Raw genomic sequence first — 21,834 nt, 5'->3', positions numbered from 1 at the left:
AATTTAAAAATTTAGGCTAGCACATTTCCTTATATTTTGATTTTCCTCCTTTTCGGACAATTTATAAGGACTTCATTGGGATAATAACAAAGGAACACGTACAACTGTATTTGCAGGTTAAGTACTCCAGTGCACAGGAGGCCATGAAAGGACTGTTGCTGTCATCCCAATTTCATAATGTAGGCCCATGTAGTACAGTGCTGTGAAACGTGCCTAGCATGCAGCCTTATGAAGCACTCTTTCTGTCCCAGAGAACTTCTGTGTAATTACAAGTTGGGTTTGCCTATCTGATCTAATTTATCACTTAGGGGTTTATATCATGCCTATTACTGTGATATCTAAGTGCTGCTGAGATACTGCAGGATGTCTCTTTCATCAAATGCTTATTTCTATGATAAGTTAATGTTATTGAGCTGAAGTCTGTGCTGTTCTGTGCAGCATCTTAATCACTGCTCCCTCCTGAGCCCTGTGTGTGTAGTTATTCTACTTGTCTGGTGGCTTCACTGAACTGTTTTTGGGGATTTGAGCTCAGTTATTTGAAGGCCAAAGTTGTGCTGCAGAAATCTCTGGCTCAGCCGATGATAAACAGACCTGCTTGGTCAATGAGTGAGAAGTCCAAGGCTGAGCAGACTCTGGTTGAACATATGGGTATATGTTCTCTCTCCCCTCAGAAATGCACTTTCCATATGCAGACTTACATAGGGGTGTGAGTAGAGACTGTCTGGCTGTTCTGGCCAGTATAACCTATCTTCTGTGGGTAAGAGGGGCTACCAGTTCCCTGGGCTTCCACTCTGCTGACTTCCACATGTTGATCAAAGTGTATTTAAAAATTAAAACATCTCCCTACCCACTCAGAGGCCTGCTGCCTGGCCACTTCACCTGTTTCTTGTAGAAACCACAGTCCAGCTCTCTGTGGGGTGCCATGTCTGCACTGCAGGATGGATGGCAAGGCTGCTGTCTCTAGGAGATTTCTTCTCCCTTTCTTCTCCTTCCACCAGCCCTCAGAGCAGGTTTTTCTTTCATGGCCAGATGAAGCAGTTGTTTGTTTGTTTTGAAGGTGACAAGTGTTTTATGTGAATTCTGGCTGCTCTGAAATGCCAAACCCCAGCTGGGCTTTACATTTCACAGAATAACTGCTGACACCTAATGAGCCTCTAGTAAGCGCTTCTCCCTCCCTTGTCATTTAAATAAATAAATGATTGAAATTTGGGGGTGGTGGGAGGTAGGGTTGGATTGCAGTGGAATGAAGCTTTTCTGTTTACCCACCAAGCAGGTACACTGCTAAAGGCAGTCACACAAACTTCCCACATACACACACACATACACACACAGCCTCTTACACACCCTCATGTCCTGGAGGGCTTCCTTTGAGGATCGAGCAGGAAAGTTCCTTCTCAAGCCCAGTTAGTTTCTTGCCCACTCAGCTCGAGTTGCAAGCCAAGGTGCTAATTAGTGTCAACTGTGATGGGGGGGAAATGAGAACATAGGCGAGACTTTGATAGTTCAAAGTGTAGTTGATGATAAGGTGTTTTCTTTTCCTGAAATTTTTTGCAATAAGCAATCTACCATTGGCAGTGAGTGTGCTACACGATCTTCTCTTAAGGGAATGGATTCGCTTCAAAACAACTCTTATTTGTGGCAGTAGTTATAAAACAAAGGAGTCCCCACCCCTCTTTTTCTTCTCTCTGAAGGTGTGATCTCTGCTTGAGAAATGGAGAATGAAAAGATGTAAAACTATATGGAAAAAATTGTGAGAATAAGACTCTGCTTCATTTTCTCTGTCAGAAACAAAACAGTTCCTTGTTTCTAGCTAGGATATGTTAACATGTCATTGCGAAAGTACAAGAGTAGGTATATTAGTGAGCCCTTAGCAGGGAAAAGGAGGACTACTGTTAAACATGCATCTGTTTATATGTTTATCTACTGTGAAAATGCTCCTAAAATTGCAGAATATCCCTCTCTTCAGTTGCCTTTCCTCTGTCACTTGAAATAACTCAGTCTTGACGAAGAGTGGGCAACCTATTTCAAAAGGAGTTATTTCTGGATAAAGCTAACTTTGGTTAAGGTGAATTAATGTGTTTAATGTTACTGAAAACAAATTAAAACAAAATTTTGAAAAAGAAAATATGATTTGTTTTGACTTTTTCAAGGGAGGTTTTTCAGTTTATCTGTTTCAAAATTACATTTTGTTTCATTTCTGTTCTGTGTGTATTTCTCTTCTCTTTTAACAGGAAAATAATCATTTCTATTGTGGCTAGCAGGCTGAACTTTTCAGGAGACAACAAGATATGTGGTTGTTGCTTGGCTGAGAAAGCTGAAAGATGTCATGTCTGTTTGACCATACTGATAGTATCCCTCTGGTCATTCATTCACTCCCCAGAGAGTGAGACCAGAGGCGAGACACTCACAGATATCTTTCTTGATCTCCTTCTCTCTCTCGGTTTGAACCTGTTTCCTCAGTGCCTTCTTCCCCAGAACATCTCTGTCCCATACATGCTTGGACACTCTAGATTAGCTCTCCTGCCTGGGTCTGGAGAATGTGCTTCATGCAGAGGAATGGAGCAGCTAGAAGTCTATCTTTTGTGTATGTCTCCACAGGTGGGAAAATGGAAGGAAAAAAAGTTGCAGATGAAGTACTATGTGTGGCCCCGCTTTGAGCTTTATCCTGACTCTGAGGAGCGCGAGGATGATCACCTGAGTATAGTGACCCTGGAAGAGGCACCGTTTGTCATTGTGGAGAATGTGGACCCCCTAAGTGGCACCTGCATGAGGAACACAGTCCCTTGCCAAAAACGCATTGTGACTGAGTATGTACCCCTGAGTTTATCTCCTCCTATTGTGCTCTCCTTCTCTATGTGGGTCAGTACTGGCACACTAATAATCCCTTTTAGAAAAATCACCTCAGTTTGCCCAGCCTAGCCTGTTCCCATTCATGACTGGCCCCACTGGGAAAGTCATTGTAGCGTATCCCTGCAGTCTTCTGCACAGATGCAAGTGAAGTTCTCCATATTGTATTGTGGAAGGGGAAGCCCATACTGTTCACAGAGGGGAACTAAAGGAATTTTCTTTGATTTCTTAAACTCATTTTTTGTTGTGATGGTTCAGGAACAAAACTGATGAGGAGCCGGACTATATGAAGAAGTGTTGCAAGGGGTTCTGCATTGACATCCTCAAGAAAATCTCAAAGTCTGTCAAGTTCACCTATGACCTCTACTTGGTGACAAATGGCAAGCATGGGAAAAAGATCAATGGGACGTGGAATGGAATGATTGGAGAGGTCAGCAGCAAAGGGAGAGCATGGTGGTCTTCATTCCTGGGCTGGGTGCTATAGGTCAGGTCCAATCTCCAGTCATTATTCTGTCCCTTTTCTGAGAAGGGACAGAAGTGACTCCATAGAGTGCTCCTTTCTGGGCACTGTGTGAAATAAACTGCTCTGACATTCTGACCATGACCACCCTTCCTGCTCAAAGATTAATTATTACTCCTTGTAATGTCACAAATTTGGCCTTTATAGTCAAAGAAAGAATGTGATATCCATGCACCAAAGAGGCTGCAGTCTAGATTAAGCTTTGATCATATATAAGTTGTATAAAGAATGAAATAAGACTTTGCAGTGTTAGAAGGAGGAGAAAGCAAGGACAGAAAAATGAGATAAGACATCTTCTCAGTGGATGATGTGTTTATCCTAAGACCTCTGCGGATTTATTTTTTATACACATAGCAGCTTTGAGCAGAAGATAAATGTCTATAGATTCCCTGAAAGAAGAAGGTGTCCTGATGAAAGATTAGAAAGGAGAAACGATAGAAACAGTATAGGGAATGGGATTACAGGAGTGAAAGGGCTGGATGGGAAGGCAGAATGGTGAGAAGGGGCATGCTCATGGTGCTTGAGTGGGGCTAGCCCTGGGTCTGTGTATGTGAAATCTTCTTTTCCTTTCTCTAGGTTGTCACCAAACGGGCCTATATGGCTGTGGGATCCCTCACAATTAATGAGGAACGTTCAGAAGTGGTGGATTTTTCTGTGCCCTTCATTGAGACGGGAATCAGCGTCATGGTGTCACGTAGCAATGGAACTGTCTCACCTTCTGCCTTCTTAGGTATCATTTTAATCTAAAATTAAAATTTAGCCCAGTGTTCATCAAAAATTAGGTGAAGGTTACTCATGATTCTTAGCCTGAAAGTTTCTTTTTAGGAGTACTTGTGGGACAGGTATATAAAAATAAACTGTGGTGTTTTAGTTCTAAATCTCAAGCAAGCAAAATCCAGACAAATACAAACAGGCACTGCCTAGAAGTTCCAAGGCGTTTCTCAGTAATCCTAGCAAAGAATGGGCACCTCAGGGTTGCCATCTACCCTACAGCATGTGGTTTCCCAGTGACTCAACTAATAGCATGTTCAAGGAGTGTAGGCCAGGAAAAAAAAATGATTCAAAGATTGTAGCTGGTAAGCCAGTGTATACTTCTTAGCGATGACAATTAGCAGCGAATCGCTATACTTTCAGAGACATTGTTTGTAAAGAAGATTTTAACTATTTCTTCACTTTCCAGAGCAACTGGAGGAAGTTAGAGACCTAACAGAATTTGAAGGGTTGAGCTGTCAGTTCTTTGCTGACTCTGCATCCCAATAACATGGTTTCTATTGTTTTGCAGTGCAGGAGAGTGGTTGGAGAATGAAGAATTATTACTGCATTTCCCCGTGTCTTCCTTGTATCTACTATTTGGCTTTACAAAATGCTTTATGATGCAGCAAACACGCTATATGAGTTACATAATTACTATCTGCTCTCTGCCAGGAGCCTGAGAATACTTAAAAACAGAAGTAATTTTATATGGGTAAATTTTTTTTTCCAAACTTCTTGAAGAAGTTGTTTCATTGCTACTCACTCTTCAGCAGTTTTTGCCTTTAGCCAAGGAAAATTGGCTTCCAGTATTCCACCAATATTACTTGGGGCACGTAAAAACAACAGCAAAATAAACTCAACATTTTTTAATTGCAATTAAATCAAGGTTGCAAAATTGACTGCAGCATGTGCCACAGTTCTAGGTTTCTTTGATCTGGTACAGTCCTGTCTTTATTTCTTCAGTCTTGGAGGTGGAAAAAACCTGGCAAAGATCAAACACTTGCAGAATGAAAACACTTAACAATTCTAGAATGAGCCAGTGTTCCAATTGCTCTGAGAATGGAATAGCTGAAAAACTGCTATCACTAGGGCTGAACCTCAGAAATTTGGAGATGCTCTTTGGCTCAGTAGCATCTTGAAAGTTGAATGCTTGTCTGAAACTCTGCCAGTTCTGTTCCATTTTCCCCACTCTCTCCAGATGGTGCTGGAGGACTTCCTGGGAACAGTCTTTTATCAATGCATTTTATTTTATCAATGCATGCCACAGAGGCTGTGTGTGGTTCCAAATGGAGCTATGTGTCACAAATGTAGCTGTAAGAATGAATGTAATCATTACAGAAAAAGAAAGCATGCATCTACCAATTCAAGACGTGTTTCAGATTAAGGTTGAAAGCTCTGCCATGACTTCTGTTTCTCCCAAGCCCATTTTGCCACACACTGTCACTGAGGTACTCCAGAAGGCAAAGAAAGGGAGGGGCAAGGTGGCCATGGTGTATCAAGCCTTTCAGCATTGCTTTTTCTTCCTCTCCAGAGCCATTCAGTGCTGACGTGTGGGTGATGATGTTCGTGATGCTGCTTATCATCTCTGCAGTGGCTGTCTTCGTCTTCGAGTACTTCAGCCCTGTGGGCTATAATCGGTGCCTTGCTGATGGCAGAGGTAAGGGGAGCCACTCCTTGCCACAATCTTCTCTTGCTTCCAAAGCTGGCTTCTTCATTAGTGGCATTTCCTTCACTTAAATGTGGTACAGATCTAGCCCACTATAAGAGATACTCTCAAAAAGGGCAGGGAGGGAGGCGGAAAACATTTCTGTAGTGAACAGATGTAGATAATGGATAATTTGCTTGGCTCAGGAGACTGAGCTGTGATGCTTTCATCTCTAAAGCAAGCACTAGCTCCAATTCATTTCTCATGAAATGGATAGAGACCCTGGTAGCTCGTGCTGGCAGTGCCTGCAGAGCTGCTCTCTTTGAGGGAATCAGAGGACTCTCCATTTTTAATCTGCCCTTCAGTGCTATTTCTCCCAGGAGAGCAAGCAGCACTGCTGGCTCCCAGAGGAGTGCCATACTCCAGAGCCCACATCTGTCAGCTGGGCATCATCCTCTCCAGATTGGCTCTTTGGCTTGCCAAAGCCAACATAGAAAATGAGAAGCTCATTTTTCTGGAACTAGGATTCTGGATTGGGGTTGAGTAAGGAATTATATTGTAAAGGCAGTAGGAAAGATAGGAATGAATGACTTAACTCTATGATTTTGATCTTCAGAAGGTAGCCTGATGAGTTAGAGTGTGGACAAACAACCTGAGAAGCAGAAATTTTTCAATTATTGGTAAGAAAACAATTAGCAAGTTGAGCCTGTTGTCACCTTCTTATTTCATGCTCTGACAAATCAGTACTTCAAACCTTTCTGGGACTTACTTGTCAGTTGAGAATGGTAGGATTGAGTGTTATTAAAAAATGCATTCGTTTACTCACCAATCTAGTATTTTGAGTGAATTTAAGGGACCTTAAAGATCATCCAGTTCCAACCCCCTGTCATGGGCAAGGGCACCTTCCACTAGATCAGGTTGGGAAAACAAGTGTGTTTATAGGAATGCAGGCAGAATCCCTTTTATGGGGAAGAGAACTTTTCTTAAGATGGAACTGTGGCATGCCCTCATAGCAACACAGATCTTTGGATACAAGTAAATATTGCTAAACATGTGAGTCTCCTGGGAGGTATTAATACAGATGTAGAATTAGAAGCAGTTCTTACCACAGGTGTGCAGTTGTGCAGTTAAGTTAGGTGAACTGCAGCTGCAATATCAACATTTCTGAGTAATCATGAATGGTATTGCACCATCAGGAAGATATTATCCCTGACATATGTAATGTGAAGATGTAGAAAGAGCTGCAGAGGTCACGATACCTCTTTGGTAATGAATGCTCTTGCTAATGTTATTTTGACTGCATTCAAATAGTCTACAACGGTATTAATCTGCCCCCTAAATCTGGATTTTCTCTGTAAGAACATGCGAGATTTTCTCTCCAAGTTAGATGAGCATGTCCTGGTCTAGCCTCCAGCTGCGCTGGTTTGTTGTCCTGGGGTCACTTAAAGTTTGAAATCTGATCCCTAGTATGGATTAGAGACTCCCACTGCTGTCTTGATATGTGGCTGAAAGCAAATGGGGTAACTGGTGGAGAGAAGAAGACTAGAAAAGAACTTCTTGAGATTTCCTTACATCTTACAGTTCCCACTGATGTTTTACAGAGCTTGCACTCAAGTCTTAGGGCAAGTCCATACCTATAACTTGAAGTATTGTACCTTACAAAGGCACACGACTCAGATGTCTCAGTCATTTAGTAAGGAGGAATTTGAAGTTACCACTTCAACATGTAAAATGCAAGGAGTGTCAAATCAATTTTTTACACCAGCTTTGTCTCCTTGCATCTAGAGGCTCCAGTTTTGCCGGATGATGATTCTACTTAGAACTTAATGTGCAGTTCCCAGACTACACAATGAGCCCCTTGCACTTCTCAGCTGCATTAAGAACTTACACAGTCAGTGCCTTCAGATGATCCATACTGTTCCCCGCTCGGTGCTTTGGAGAGGAGTCATCAATTGACTTTCTTCACTTCTCTTTCTCTGCTGGAGCCAACCTTAATCACAGGTGGCAGCACCAGGCTCCAGCCTTCCCAAGGGAGGAGATAAAACATGGGATGCTAAACCAAAGGGTTGCAGAGCAAGCATAGCACCGTCAGAAAAGTGACAGGCACTACTTGAATTGTGCCAGAGAATCTTCTCCCAAGAGAATCTTCTCAGTGCTTGAAGCAGGATCCTTTGAGTAATTCTGGCTGCAGTCTCAATGACAGTTCCTCTTGGTCTCAATTTGAGCATATGTTTTGGTCACCACTAGTGGAACATGCATATGCCAGGGATGCGGCACTGCTGAGAGACAGACAGGATTTCACAAGGTTTCAAGCATAGTGCTTCATTAGCATGCTTGGCTTTTGGGCTATGTGTGAGCTTTTACTCTGAAAGGTGAATGAGGGGAAAATGTCAGCTTTAGGTGTGCTCTTGAAGCTGCTGATCTTCCTGAGAGAGACCCAAGTATGTGCCAGATGTTATGTAGCTTAGATGCAGCACATGGAGATGGAGCTGGATCCTTCTCTGGCTCACGGCAGATGTATTTCTAGAGCCTTGCTATTTCAGATGATGCTCTTTCTTGCACCTGTACTAGTACAGTGAAGGCCATATTTTGCACAGATGTATGGTAGGAGTTCAGGAACAAAACCACTGTTAAACAACTAGAAATGAGGGTAGAGTTCTTCTGAGAAAACTCTATTTCTGGTGACAACACTTGAACTGAAATGGAATGTTCTACATTTTCTAATCAGGTACAAAAAGCCCTTATATAAAGCTTCATTCGAAATCTTTGGGACAGAATAATTACAGAAGCCTGGGGACATTTTAGAAAATCACTTTTCAGGGTCACACTTTGCTTAGATATAGTATCTTGAACACAGGGGAGCATAGCTATGGACATTCATCTCACAGGAATAGATACTACCCTTAACTCTGAAGTCATATATGTAAAGAGAAATGCAGATTGCTTGCTCTGAGATGCTCACTCTGGGATCTTGTTTCTCAATCACTCCAGAGCCAGGAGGTCCCTCTTTCACCATTGGCAAAGCTATCTGGTTGCTGTGGGGGCTGGTGTTCAACAACTCTGTGCCAGTGCAGAATCCCAAAGGTACAACTAGCAAGATCATGGTGTCAGTGTGGGCCTTCTTTGCTGTCATCTTCCTGGCCAGCTACACTGCCAATCTGGCTGCCTTCATGATCCAAGAGGAGTATGTGGACCAGGTGTCTGGCTTGAGCGACAAAAAGGTAATGGATCCTCCCAAAGCAGCCTTCTTCACAGAAGAGGTTGTGTTGCTCTCTCTCCTCTATTCTTACTGTGAAAATGTTCAGATTTTTTAGTTGCAACATTGCTGTAGTCCCTGGTTTAAATAGCACAACTGTTCTTCACTGGTATTCAGTTCAATTCTTACACATTTTAAGCACTTCAGGAGTGAATTATGGAAACAAAAGTGAACTGTGCTTGCTTGCATGATCCCAAACTACACCTTGATTGGCAGCAAAAAAATGAATTAATACTGCTTTGAAGGTGATGTAAATAATGGCTGCAACCTGTTTTTTCAGGATGAAATAATTTGTGTGGGAGCTGTGACTATTATGCTAGCAAATACGATCTGTTAGTTTATACTGGGGACAAGTTCTGCCTATGGGGGTAAATCAGCTTGGCTTTGATGATTTACTATTGCTTGCATTTTAAGTTAGACTGTCATTTTTTTCAAGGCCTTTGGAGGCTTAGCACAAAAAATCATTCCTGTTTCACTGTGTTTCACTGCCTTGTTTACATGCAATGCATTTTGTACTCACAGAGCATTTGCTTTTGCTGGGCTTTGCACACTGAGGATTTTGAGGAGATTGTTCATGCATGCAGGTTCTTGCTGTCTGGCTCACGAGGGTCTGAAGCTGTTCGCACTGCTTTATTTTTGTTTTGTTACAAGGTTACTCATAAGGAATTGAGTTCTGTGAGGCTCAATTGCCTGTTCTGTATTCCTTGCTCTTTCACTGGGGCTTCTTAAGGGGTCACGTCACTGACAGGCAACCACATAGCAACAGGTCACATACGCTGCTACTGGGGATAACAGCAAAAAGAGGAATGTCCGTGTTGATTTGCTACTGCTGATCTGGTTATAGTTACTGTCTCTTTAGTCCCCCGTGACAGTCTAGAAATAAACTGTGGTCAGTCCCCCTGTGGATAAACACAGTGTCCTGTGCATCAAGCTAGGAATTTTGAGGTGGATTTGTTTCTATGAGGATTTTTTTTGGCTTTTTTTTCTTTCTCTCTAGATGTTTCTTTCTTTCTTTTTTTTTTTCCCTCCCTAGAAAGAAATATGACAGAACAATACGATCCATGCAGAGGTGCTCCTGTTATTTGTTTTCATTCCAATCTCAATTTTTTCCATTGTGTCTCTACATTTGCAATGTCCTGTGCTAAGGAGGGAGTGAAGAGGATGTTCTTCTGCCAGGTAGAGGTTGTAGCATAGGCTCCTAAGAAGCCATGGACTCCCTCAGGTTGAAAAGCACTGTTCAAAACCAGCCAGCACTACCAGAGTTAACATTAGTTTGTCACCATTAGGTTTTCAACTGTCTGAACTAAATGGGATAGTTCATACCTCTGGTCTATTGTTTCAGGCTGTGCATAGGCTCATAGAGAGAGCTTTGCTTTCTTCCTCATGTTTTTCAAAACGTTCTCTACACCTGCAGAGAGATGTGTGTGAAATATCAATTGAAAGTGGCAGTTCCTGGAGCTTCATAGAGCCTTTGGATATAGGATTCTAGGCCTATTTCGGTCAATATCACTGTAGGGTTTCCTGTGTGTTTTGGATTAAGGTCATTTTCTTCTACTTTTCTGTGCTTACTTACCTATGTTTGCTTTTGCCATCCTAAAGCATGTCCTGTGTTTCTTGGGGAAGAGAAAGGCTGTAGTACAGACTGAGGTGGCTTTGATATGCCTCAAACACAGCTGGTAGTGCAACATATGGGTAAAATAACGATCTAATAAAGCATCTGGAACCAGATGAAAATTGGCTGATAAAAATGAAGGCCAACTGCTGTCTCTTGAGAATAGACAAGTGGGAAAAACTCTGTCCAAAGGGTGAGTGAGAGATTGATCTGCTGGGTTCATAGATTTCCACATTCTGTGTGTGCAAAGCACCCTGCAGAATTTGAGACCTATCATACAGGTATCCAAGCCCTGCTTCAGGATGACCTAGTTTGGGAGGAATTCACTCTTCTGAATTTCCTCTTTTCTTCTTCTGAAGTCTGCACCGTGCTTGCAACCTCCTCAATGCACATACCCTGGAGATGGAATTGTGCTGTGCCCTTCCTCCCTTCTCCTGCCAGCAAAACTTAGCCAGTTCAGATTTACAAAGCAGACTGTTGCTGGTCTGTGCTGGGTGGCTAAGAGGAATGGCTTAAGTTTTTCGCCATTGTGACTGTTGATATTCACAGCAGAACTGAAGCAGATCAGCTCCTGGCCTTCTGTAGCTGCTAAGTGCAAATGCGACCTGCAAAAGGAATCAGAAGAGAACAGAATCCAAGCTGATGGGCGAAGGTCTAGATACTTTAAAGGAAATTGTTCCTACTTGTCTAGAACCAGGTCTGTTAGCGGGACAGTACCTGGGAAAGACAGAACTGTAGAGCAGCCAAAATGCCAGACCCACTCACAAAATCCATTACTGTGCCTGGTGGGGGAATGCTTATCAAGGTCAGGCTGGCTTCCCTCCTGCAACACTCATACAGGGACCTCCATGGACACTGTGGTCCTTGCTCTGAAAGAGCTGCTCTGAGGTGCTTACGGGTGTTCACCCACTATGTCCCTAGAAATGCATGGTGAATCATTCCATCTGTCTGAGGACTTAGGAGGTGTCTTGGCTGTTTCCCAGCATTTCTGTTCAAGTGACATGCAGGACGGGGACTAATGTCATGTCCCTCCTGTGCTGCAGGGATGCTTGAGCAGGGACCTTTGTGCCAAGGTGGTAGGTAGTATGGAGGATGGCTGTGCTGAGCTTCATGGCTTCTGCTGCTCTCTCTCCTGTCCCTGAGAGTGTGTTTGGGTAATGCTCACCCTGCTCTATGCCACTTGTTTGTCGTCACCTGGCTTAAAATCGGTGCCAGAGCTGAGCCAGGAATCCACAGTTAGCATGTTAACCCTCATGGCTCCTTAAATCACATGTCAAACTGTGGCTCCTTAAGTTGCAGTAGGTATGGGTAGATGCAGGGAGGAGAAACTTGCTCCTACTGGAGAACAGCACTGATCCTGCAAGACCTGTAGGTCTAGAGCTGATTTGAGGCCTGCTCTCATGACCCTGAGTAGACCTCCCCGTGCAGCGGTGTGGCTGGATGTAGGCCCAGCTGCTGCTGTCTGGGGACCACCGTGGCCACAACTCTTCTGCAAAAGGCTGGCCAGCAAGATGGCTTGTCACAGATTGCTGCAGCCAGAGCATGCGCCTGGTTTTGTCTGCCTGTAATCAGGAGATATAACCCAATTTCCTATAATGGGAGAGCTTCAGACTTGTTAGAGAAACAAGTGCCTGCGGTATTTCAGTCTAACGAAGGCAATAAATACAGGAAAGATTATATAAATGAGCTAATGTGTGAAATAATCTAATAGCTATACATAATTTCCATTCATATACAGTAGTAATAGAATAAAAGCAAATGTGGACAGCCAGCAGGGCATTTAAATAAAATAATTTAGAATGCGGTAGGTTAATAATAATAAAAAAAAAGTAGTATCCATGCCTGTAAATTAGTTGGAAATGCCAAAGAGGCTAATAAAGTATCAGAATGATAATTTTGTAATTGACATAAAAAGGAAAGAAATGGATTTCTATATGCCTGCAAATTAATACAGATTGCTGTGATTTCACTTGTATTTAACTTATTTTCTTCTTAAGATATTAATGAAATGTTGAGACAAAGAGCTTATTTCTGTGAAGCATAGGTTAGCTGTTTTTTTTTTCAATGACTGTCCATTATCTCCAGAACAAATAAAATTTTGGAGTTAAAGCTGCCCAAAATCTGGTATTTACCAAAGTGGATCGTTTTAGTGTACTTGAAAGAAAGTATTTTGATTGATATCTCTGATGTGTATTTTTGACTTACTTGTTTTCTAAAGGCATTAATCATAAAACTGACCCACATTTAAGAAAAGGAAAAAAAATATTTTTGTTTTTTTTCTGTAATGAAAGAAAGAGTTAACTGAAATACAAAGCAGCATGTTATCCTGAGGTGAATGAAACATTTCAGGTTGATACAAAGCAAAAATCAAATTGGGAAAAAAAAAATACCCTGCAAAAATAAATCTGCTTTGTTTCTGCAGTAATAGATGCTTGGCCATGAAACTGAAAAATGAATTATTTTCTACATTCTGCTCTGCAGCACATTAAATGTAAATTATACAAGGATCCCGATATGCAGAACACTTAAGCATGTGCTTAACTTCACACTCATGAGTGGCGACATTAAAGTCAATGGGCTATTATTCACATGATTGAAGTTAAGTGTCTTATTGAGCTTGCAGCTTTTTTACAACAAATACCTGCTCTGGAGAAGGCTAGGAGAAATTTAATGCAGATAACACTCTTTAGAAATTTTCTGAGGGGACCATAAGCGGGGCTCAGTCTGGCACCCTGAAAGGTGTGTTAGAGGGATGGTGGTTTTCTAATTGGTTGGCTTGGAGGGAGCACAACCCTTCCACAAGATTAAGCATTTACTGTCAGTGAACATTTGTGGTTCCACAGATTTCTGCATGGCACAAAGGAAGTTTTATGTGGCAACGTCCAAAAGGAGAAAATATGTAATCCTATCAATAGCAGTATGATTTTTATTGTGCTTAGACGTCTGTGGAGATTACAAGCTAGCCAGATGCAGCCAGGCCGTGCCACTTCCAACCCAGTCCTTTTGTGATAAATCAAAACCTTTCTTCAATATGGATAGAGTCCTGGCCTGGAACACACCTTACTTGGACAAAAATTAAAGAAATCACACCCTCTGTAAAGCTGGATTTCTTTCCACAGTGCTTCTCTGGCAGGAACATCTGTAAACGAGCTGAACTGCGTTTAGTTCTTTGTTTCAATATAACCATTATATATAACATTAGCAGTACTTTCTAGTGCGTGATATAACAAACATTGGTTCACAGTGAAGTGCAGAAAATTCAGACCTCTGAAACTTCCAAGTTTTATGCCTTAGAATCTGATGATTTATCTGAACCTGTTCATAAAACATCAGTTCCTGTATTTGTATAGGAACAGTATATAACACGGTATATTTCTGTAAAATTACAAATTATTTGGATCTTCATATTAATAAACAGGAACAGCTTATCATGTTAGTAATTCATCTTTAGAATCAATGACATTTATTGTGTATATAAATATGAACTCAGATATTTTTTACAGTCATAGATGGGTCCATTTATTACAGATTTAATCATCCTGTCTTGTTCAGCTTGGCGTGATCTTTACGCTCTGTAAGATCCTTTTGACAAACCTCCATGCTCATGTGCTGAAAAGTGATTCAGTAGTTTTATAGCTATAAATGTTTAAAGTCAGTGGGTTTACAAGTGTGTTTTTTCTGCACCCCCTCTTCAGTCCTAATTTCTTTGTCATTCTCCCTCTTGTTCAAGCTCAGTGCTGTGTAGTGCTGAGCTGTGAGAAGGCTGCGATATACTTTAGCCTTGGCTCAGCCTCTCAGGATTCTCTCTTTTCTGTCTATCTGGAGGGATTTAGCAGCCGTAAAACTTGTAATGGGACTCTTAAGGATTAGTGGCACTTACAATGCCATTTAGTTGGGAACTTGAGCAAGGCACAATGCAAGAGGAGTGGATACACAAAGGAAGACCATAGGTTGAATCCATCCTTGCTGGGAAGGGAGAAATGCAACACAACACTGCTGGCTTTGCCCATTTTTGAAGTGGGAGCCGCTGGAGGAGAGAGGGAGGTCAGCTGAAGAGCCACTGCACAGTCCTTAGCTTCCAGCTTTTGCATTCCTCCTTGCATTTCCAGAGTCACAGCCACAAACAGCTTTTCCTTTTCATCTGCCTCCTCACCAGCTCCCACAGCTGGCCCTTTGGAGGCGCTGGGCAAACTTGGTTGCTTCTGTGCTAATTGCTTGGCAGCCTGGAAAATGTCGTCTTCAGAGAATTGCATAACAGGGGGAGGGAGGAGGGAAGCAAAGGATTGTCCTGCTTCTCGCGTCGGTGTAAGTCAGCAGAGAGAGAAGCGATGAATATTTTTATTTATTATTTATACAGTGCCATAAATGTACTTGGCCCTCTGCAGTCAAATAAAACACAATGGCACTGCCACCAGGATTTGGCAGCCTGAGAGGGGAGAGCTGGCCTCCTTCATTTGAATGATCAGGAATGAAATGCTAGTGGGGTAGGAATGGGAAAATGAGATCTACAGGATTAAAAATACACAACAGCCACCTACGTCCCTCCCCATTCCCACAGATTTCATTGCTTTCACCTAGTGACTGAAACATTCAATGTTATATATATATGCTTGAGAAAACTTGGCAGGAGGTACCTTGCATTCACCTAGTGGAAAGGAGCCCTGTGTCTCCCATGACTTTGACTATTCAAGATCAAATTTCCCTAAGTTGTGTTGGCCCAGCAGGTTAGCTTGCTTCAGGTGCACCAGCTCTGGGGGCCCCAGGACACACAAGGGCATGATGTGACTCACTTCTCTGCTGCTGTCCACTCGTAAGTAGGAGGCAGCTTTCTGTAGCAAGATAAAGGGAGGCATTATCTCACACCTCTGGGTTGGTTCTAGGATGCTTCTATTGCCCTGCCTTGAGTTCTGTGTTTTTGCTTTCCCTCTTCAACTACAAAGGTGCTTAAAAAATTACACTAATGTGATTATTATTCTTTTCTAATTACTTGGCCCCAGGGAAGTCTTCTAGAAGTTTGCCACACATGCACAGGGTTCCACTGTCCTACCCAGGGGTTGTTACCCATGTACAAGTTGTTGAAACCAACTGGCTACTATTTGTGCTTACAAGACGGGAGACTCTGACTTGCCTGTCTTACTGAAAAGAGCTGAAAAATGGAATTTCTCTCTCAGCAAACTACAGCCTTTGAATTTCTCAGAAAGCTTCATAAGTTGTTAACCAGCTGTCTCATATGCAAACAAAGCAGATTTCAAACTCTTCTGTACGTAGTTGCCACCTCTCCTCTCAAGGTCTTTTTTATCAGTCAATTTTCTCCTTCTCAATGAACATCTACATCTCAGTGGTATGAACATGAGCATACTAAACAGCATCTTTCTGCCTCACTCATTTCTGTTTTGTGCTTGCCTGGGATTATTTAAAATGTGCTTTTTGCCCCGTTGTGTTTGACTTCCAAGGAAGCTGACTTCCAAAGATAGAATACATAATATGATTTGATTTTAGGATAAACAGGCTATCTTTAGCCTCTACATACATGCAAGCAAAATTGTGCTGTAGCTAATATCACATAGCTCATTTTATTGCAACAGATAAGACCGTGCTCATACGATACTACACCTACAAGTATCATGGCTATGCAAAGAGCTGTCTGGTAGTGGTTCCACTATGGGTGTTCTCTGGTCAGGCTTTAGAGACACCTAACACTGTGACAGATGTGGAACCTATAGCCTTCCAAATGTGACCTGAGAAAGTTCTATAGCCTTTGTGTTATCTTTTATGCTGCACAGTTTTTGCATAATGCCCACGCACTGTGCAGCTGCATGGAACAGTCCCAAGAGATGCCTGCTTTTCTGGCAGAGGGTGGTCTGATCCTAGAATGACCCCTACGCCTGGATATCTCCGTAAGACCTGGGTCAGAGGAAAGGCTGTGTGGTCCCAGCATGTGCATGTAGGTCTGGCTGTGGAAGAAGTAGGACCCATGAAATACCATCTGTTAGGGATAAGGCTGCACTGCCTGAGGTTTGCAGTCTTCTGCTCTGTGCAGAAGCAGCACAAGGCAGGTCTGCACAGAGCAATCCAGCTTGCAAAGAGTCTGCACAGTCCTACTGTGTGCATTGCTCTGGCAATAACTGCATGTGATGGCGGCTTCTTCCACCAATTGGGTCTCTGCTTTCATCTCAGTTATTTTACAAGGACAACTATTTTTAAAGTTGCTATATCTGTACTCCTTTCTTTTGCTTTCACCTACCCCCACCCCTCACACCTCTGCATTGTCCCTAGGTTGCTCTGTTTCCTTCCCTGACCCACGCTGTTTCACCACCAGACATTCACAGACATTTTTCTTCTTTTTCTATGGTTCTGACCCACCCTACATCTTTCTTTAAAAGTGGCTTTAATTTAATTCTTTTCCAACTTTGCTGCTGTCAGCTGCAGTAACTGATAGCTCATTTCTCAGACTTATCTAGAGGAATTCATGGGTGAAAGTGCCATACAAAACAAGACCAGAGAATTTGAAATGTCACAGGATATTTAACAATGAGATAAACCACAAAATCAAGGTCTGAGGACATCCAAGCATTTTTTGGTGCCATTACAAAACTGAGTTACTGAGTTGAACTGGAGTTAATTCTGTTCATTCCTTTTTTTGTTGTTACTGTTTATAAATCAAGATGTGCTGTTTGACTGATGGAGACAAGCAAGTGATATTTTGCCACTGCAGTCTTAGGGCTGATTTCTGCCTGACAATCAGAAATTGCTGATGAGGTTCCAGTACTCTGAGCTGTGAGGAGTCTCAGCTGCTGCTGAGGAGGTGGAGAGTCTTGTTGGGAGGGTATGTAGAAGAGAAGAAATTGGAGCTAGGAGAAAAGGAAGGTCTGAAAAGTTGTGGTCGCTTCGGAGTGGCTGTGAGTTATACGTTGGGAGTAAAAGAAATGTCAGTAGTATCAAAGCAAGGTGACTGCAGAGGGAAGAAGCATGCTTTAGGAGTGAAGCTAGAGAAGCATCTGTTCAAGAGATTCATGAGTAATAGAAGAAGGAACAGCACAGTCTCTTTAGTCTGCTGTCCTTACAGATTATTGTATCAGTGCTGTGATTTAGGTTTGAAGCATGCCTCTGCAGTTGTGCTGGCACACTCTTAGCTGGGAAGCTGTTGTAACAATGTAAAAGTGCCCACTACCAACATACCAATACAGCAGCCACCACACTGTGAATCTGTAGATCACTTCCTCTACTAGGATAGGTGACAGGGCACAATTATGTGGAAGTATCTATATGCAGTCAGGCTGGACAAAGAAAAGAATACAAAAGCCCTGCGGATGGTACTGGCAGTTATGATTGGCATTCTAGAAACAAACTGACCACTACCTAAATGTGAATCAGGACACAGTTACTGCTTTGAAGACCTTGCAACTTGTGAATGACAAGAGTTAAGAACAGAGAAGGAAAGTTATAATATAGAGAGACACTGAGGACAGTGATAATGAGTATTACTTCTTACTAGCAACGCCTTTATTTCCTTGGCTTTATGTTGCTGTGAGCTTTTAAAATTTAATGTTCTCTCAACATCTTGGGGTCCTGATCAGATTGTTCTTGATGCAGTGGAGGATGGGAGCATGTCCACCAACCAAAGGCAAGTCAAGGAAAGATCTACTGGATGCAACCAAAAGACAGCATTAAGAACAGCTGGAAGCGTAGATAACACAGTTAACAAAAAGATTGAGAGATTGAGAGAACTGGGCTTCTTTATCCTCAACGTGGGAGAGAAACAGCTCAAGAGTCTTCAGAAACATAAAAGTCACCTTCAAAGAGGAAAATACTATTCTGATTTCTCTGTCCATGGTGAAGATAACAGAAAATAATACTTGTCTTGCAGCAGGAGGGCTTTAGTTCAGACAATTAGAAAAGCTTCCCAGTAGCAAAACCCTGGGCTAGATTGTTCAGGGAATGGGGAATCTCCAGTGGTGGCCATCTTCCACTGCAGGCAGAATGAAGAGCTGTCAGGAATGGTGATGTCTAAGAGAGCCTTGCCAGAGAAAAAAAAGACATCTTCTCAAGGCCAGATCCAGCTCTGTGATTTTGCAGCATTGTTCATGGTGTGGTTTGGAGGACAGCATTGATGTATTTGGGGGTTAGGGAAAGGACAAGGCTCCTCTCTTTGAGAGTCATTGATTAGCTATAAAGGTTTGTTTCTTGGCTGAAACAGAAGATAAAGAGGCATAGCAGCTAGAGCAAAACATGATGCTGTACACGAGTGGTCTGTCAAGGCTTAAATCACTGAAAATCACTGGCCTAGCCTTTAATTTTTAATAAGTTCTGACTGAAACTCCTGTGCAAACATCCCGACTGGACTCTCAGGCAGCAAAAAAGTTGCAAGCTGACTGCAGTGATGTGCAGCTTGAACCAGAGCAAAAGGGGACAATCAAAGATGTTTGGGCAATGCAGAGAGGTTGTGCTAAAATTTTTCACTCATGCATGGACTATGCTTTTCTAGCCTTATCTCACTAAATCTCACTAATAAATGCCATATTTTAGAGATATTTGGCTTGTGTTACAACAGATACCTGCTGGTTATAAGGCTGCCAAAAGAGTAAGCAGATTGCTGCTTAGAGATGCCTGTGCAAAAAGTTTTCACTGATGCCCTGATGGTCAAGTTCATGAGACCATATGCTACCCACAGCTTCTGGCTATGTATGCTTTTGGTAGGCAAGGCTGTCCAGCGGGACAAATGGTTTAGTACCTGGGGACCTTATTCTGGAGAGTCAGAGCTTCATGAAGGAGAAAGCTGAGGGTTTGGGCCTTAGAAAATGAAAGGAACCCTCAAAAAGAAGCTATGTATATGTAAGATACTACATATAAACTCACTTATACAACACTTTAGTAGCTCATTATGTTATGCAGCACGGATTTATTTTTGTTAAAAAGTATAAAAGTAGAGCAAGTGATAAAAAAGAGCCTTTTTGCTATAAGACCTGCTGAGTTTGGGAATCTGCATTCAATGCTATTGGCAAATGCTTTACAGCGTAAACAGAGCCTACATTAGGCAGATAAATAAGTGCAGATGTGCCTTTCTGTAGGAGCCATTTGGTGATAGACAAAATCTTAAAAAAAAATTCTCATCAAATTAATTGTGGCCAATTAGACATAACCCTTTCCCCTCATTCCTGAATCCTCTCCAATCCTGGCTGCCTGAATGGGAAGAGCTCCTATCACCTGTTTCATTATGCAGATTGATATTCGAACATCTGAGAACAATGCTGCTTTCTGCGGGGCACGGCTCCAAATTACTAATGAAACGGCTCTGCCAGACAAGTCACTTAAACCCATTCTCACTGCTGCTGCTGACAGCTCTCATGGTGAGATGGGGAGGGGAAGCAGGAAAGGGGCTCTCCACACGCGATGTGCTAATAGCCCCCAGCCTGCGTGTTTATCGCTCTCCGGAGCAGTAAGATCTCTGCTTTCTGACTCTGAGAGGTTACTTCTTCAAAGCTGTTGTCCAATTTGGGCTTAGTCCTGCTTGATTTCAGTTTACTGAGCGAGGGGTTGAAGAGTAGGGCAGCCTCCGGGGACTGTCCCTAAGCTGCCTTCTGGCTTGCCCTTCAGGCATGCTTGGTGTCTGCTTTCCACCCCCAGGTCAGATAGGGAAAGGGCCCATCTGCAGCATCCACCTCCCTGTTAAATTTGATGTGAAGCCAGCTGTCTCAGGGATCTTCTTTCATGGTTGAGAGACTGTCACATCGCCTTGTGCATGAGGGGAGCATCTCACAACTGAGATCCCATGGTGAGCAAATGAGAGGCTGCAGCTGGGGTGCACCTCCAGCCAGCATTCCTTGGGCACAAGGCTGCAGCCGAGCCCCTCAGGTTCCCTGCCGGGCAGTGTTCCTTCAAGGTGGGTAGGACTCGGTGGCAGAACAGGTTTGTGCTTCAAGTAGGGGTGAGGTAGATCTTCTAAGTTTGCAGACCCTCCCCGTGACTCTCTGCAGCTGTGTTTGCTCAGCAATCAGTGCAGTTGCTTATCCTCCCTTTCCTGTCATCATCTCATTATTATTATTATTATTATTTTCTTCTTTTTTTGCCAGAGATTCATGTGGCTCCTCTTTGCAGATGCCTAGGGCAAAGCAGTTGTGACTTATGGCCCTGGCAGGGGTAATGATTGCATGAAATGATGTGAGAGCTCTCTCATTAATCTAAATTCAGACCATTCAAACCATGTCAATATCTCCAGTTAATTCTTTTATCAATATTTACTGAAGCCTTCAGATTACCTCTGCGCAGGCTGTCTCTATGTTATGGCACCTGCATTGTGCCTCTGCTGCTGCCACATCTCTCAGACTCCTTCTAGGCCAGTCTGCCAAAGTGTCCTTGCTTCCTGAGGTTGACATCTTTGGTCTAGACCCACTCTCCCAGCTCTTTGGAAAAGCTAAGTCTTTCATTGCCAAACTTTTTGACAGCAGTGCCAATTAACTTTATTCATTTTGAGTTCTTCCACAGAAATGCCTCCACCTTGTTGCCATGAGGGGACATACTCCTTCCCCATCAATCCCTATGTTTTCCCATTCATGGGCATATTTACAGCCCTTCTTGCTCCTTTACTGTGAGCTGTGTGGGGCACAAGCACGCTCATAAAGATGCAGCTGTTTCCGGCTCTGGAAAGCTCTTAGGAGATCCTTCCACCCCTAGTCTGAGCCCACATGCTGTCAAGCAGCAAGTACGAGGAATTTTCAGCTACAGTTTCCTGATAGAAAGTTGCATACAAGTACCAATACTAGTCTTTCAGTGTGGAGAAATAGCTGCTTGTCTCTGAGTTCGTGGACTCCAAATTTTTTTCATCTTTGCATACACAAACCCAGGAGTCTGGAGATGATTATGTGTGCTCCTCTTAGACATGCATGCTGAAGATCTCTGTTGTGGGTCCCATGTGGATCCTCTCCAACTGTTCCGTGTCTTGTTGTCCACCACTCTGTGGTTGAAGTATGTGTACATATGGGTATGTGGAGAAGAATTTGCATTTGCAGATCTGTTCTGACTGAGGACTTAACAAGGAGTGGGGAATGATAAGGTACTGTGTAGTGCAGTACATGGGTTTGCAGAAGCCATCAACCTGCTTTTTTTATCTGCAAGTATGCTCTTCCAGTTGCTAGAAACAGACATTTCCCTCAAGAGGAATGTTTTCATTTATTTATTGTTTGCCCAGAATGTTAAAAATGAAA

The 21,834-nt window shown here is 42.7% G+C and overlaps 1 protein-coding gene across 1 annotated transcript in view; it reads left to right on the top strand.

The window, feature by feature from the left end:
* The window catches only part of GRIN2B (glutamate ionotropic receptor NMDA type subunit 2B), a 166,468-nt gene that overhangs the window by 134,148 nt on the left and 10,486 nt on the right, over positions 1-21,834 (top strand). Inside the window, exons 4-8 of the mRNA XM_065742808.1 lie at positions 2,599-2,807; positions 3,106-3,277; positions 3,944-4,097; positions 5,652-5,777; positions 8,757-8,986. Coding sequence (XP_065598880.1) covers positions 2,599-2,807; positions 3,106-3,277; positions 3,944-4,097; positions 5,652-5,777; positions 8,757-8,986 — 891 coding nt within the window. The remainder of the gene's footprint in view (positions 1-2,598; positions 2,808-3,105; positions 3,278-3,943; positions 4,098-5,651; positions 5,778-8,756; positions 8,987-21,834) is intronic.

The sequence above is a fragment of the Cyrtonyx montezumae genome, unplaced genomic scaffold (assembly GCF_038088225.1).
Source record: "Cyrtonyx montezumae isolate F1298 unplaced genomic scaffold, pur_monq_1.0 scaffold_3, whole genome shotgun sequence".
In the NCBI taxonomy this organism is placed as follows: domain Eukaryota; kingdom Metazoa; phylum Chordata; class Aves; order Galliformes; family Odontophoridae; genus Cyrtonyx; species Cyrtonyx montezumae.
This window is presented reverse-complemented; position numbering and strand designations above follow the sequence as displayed.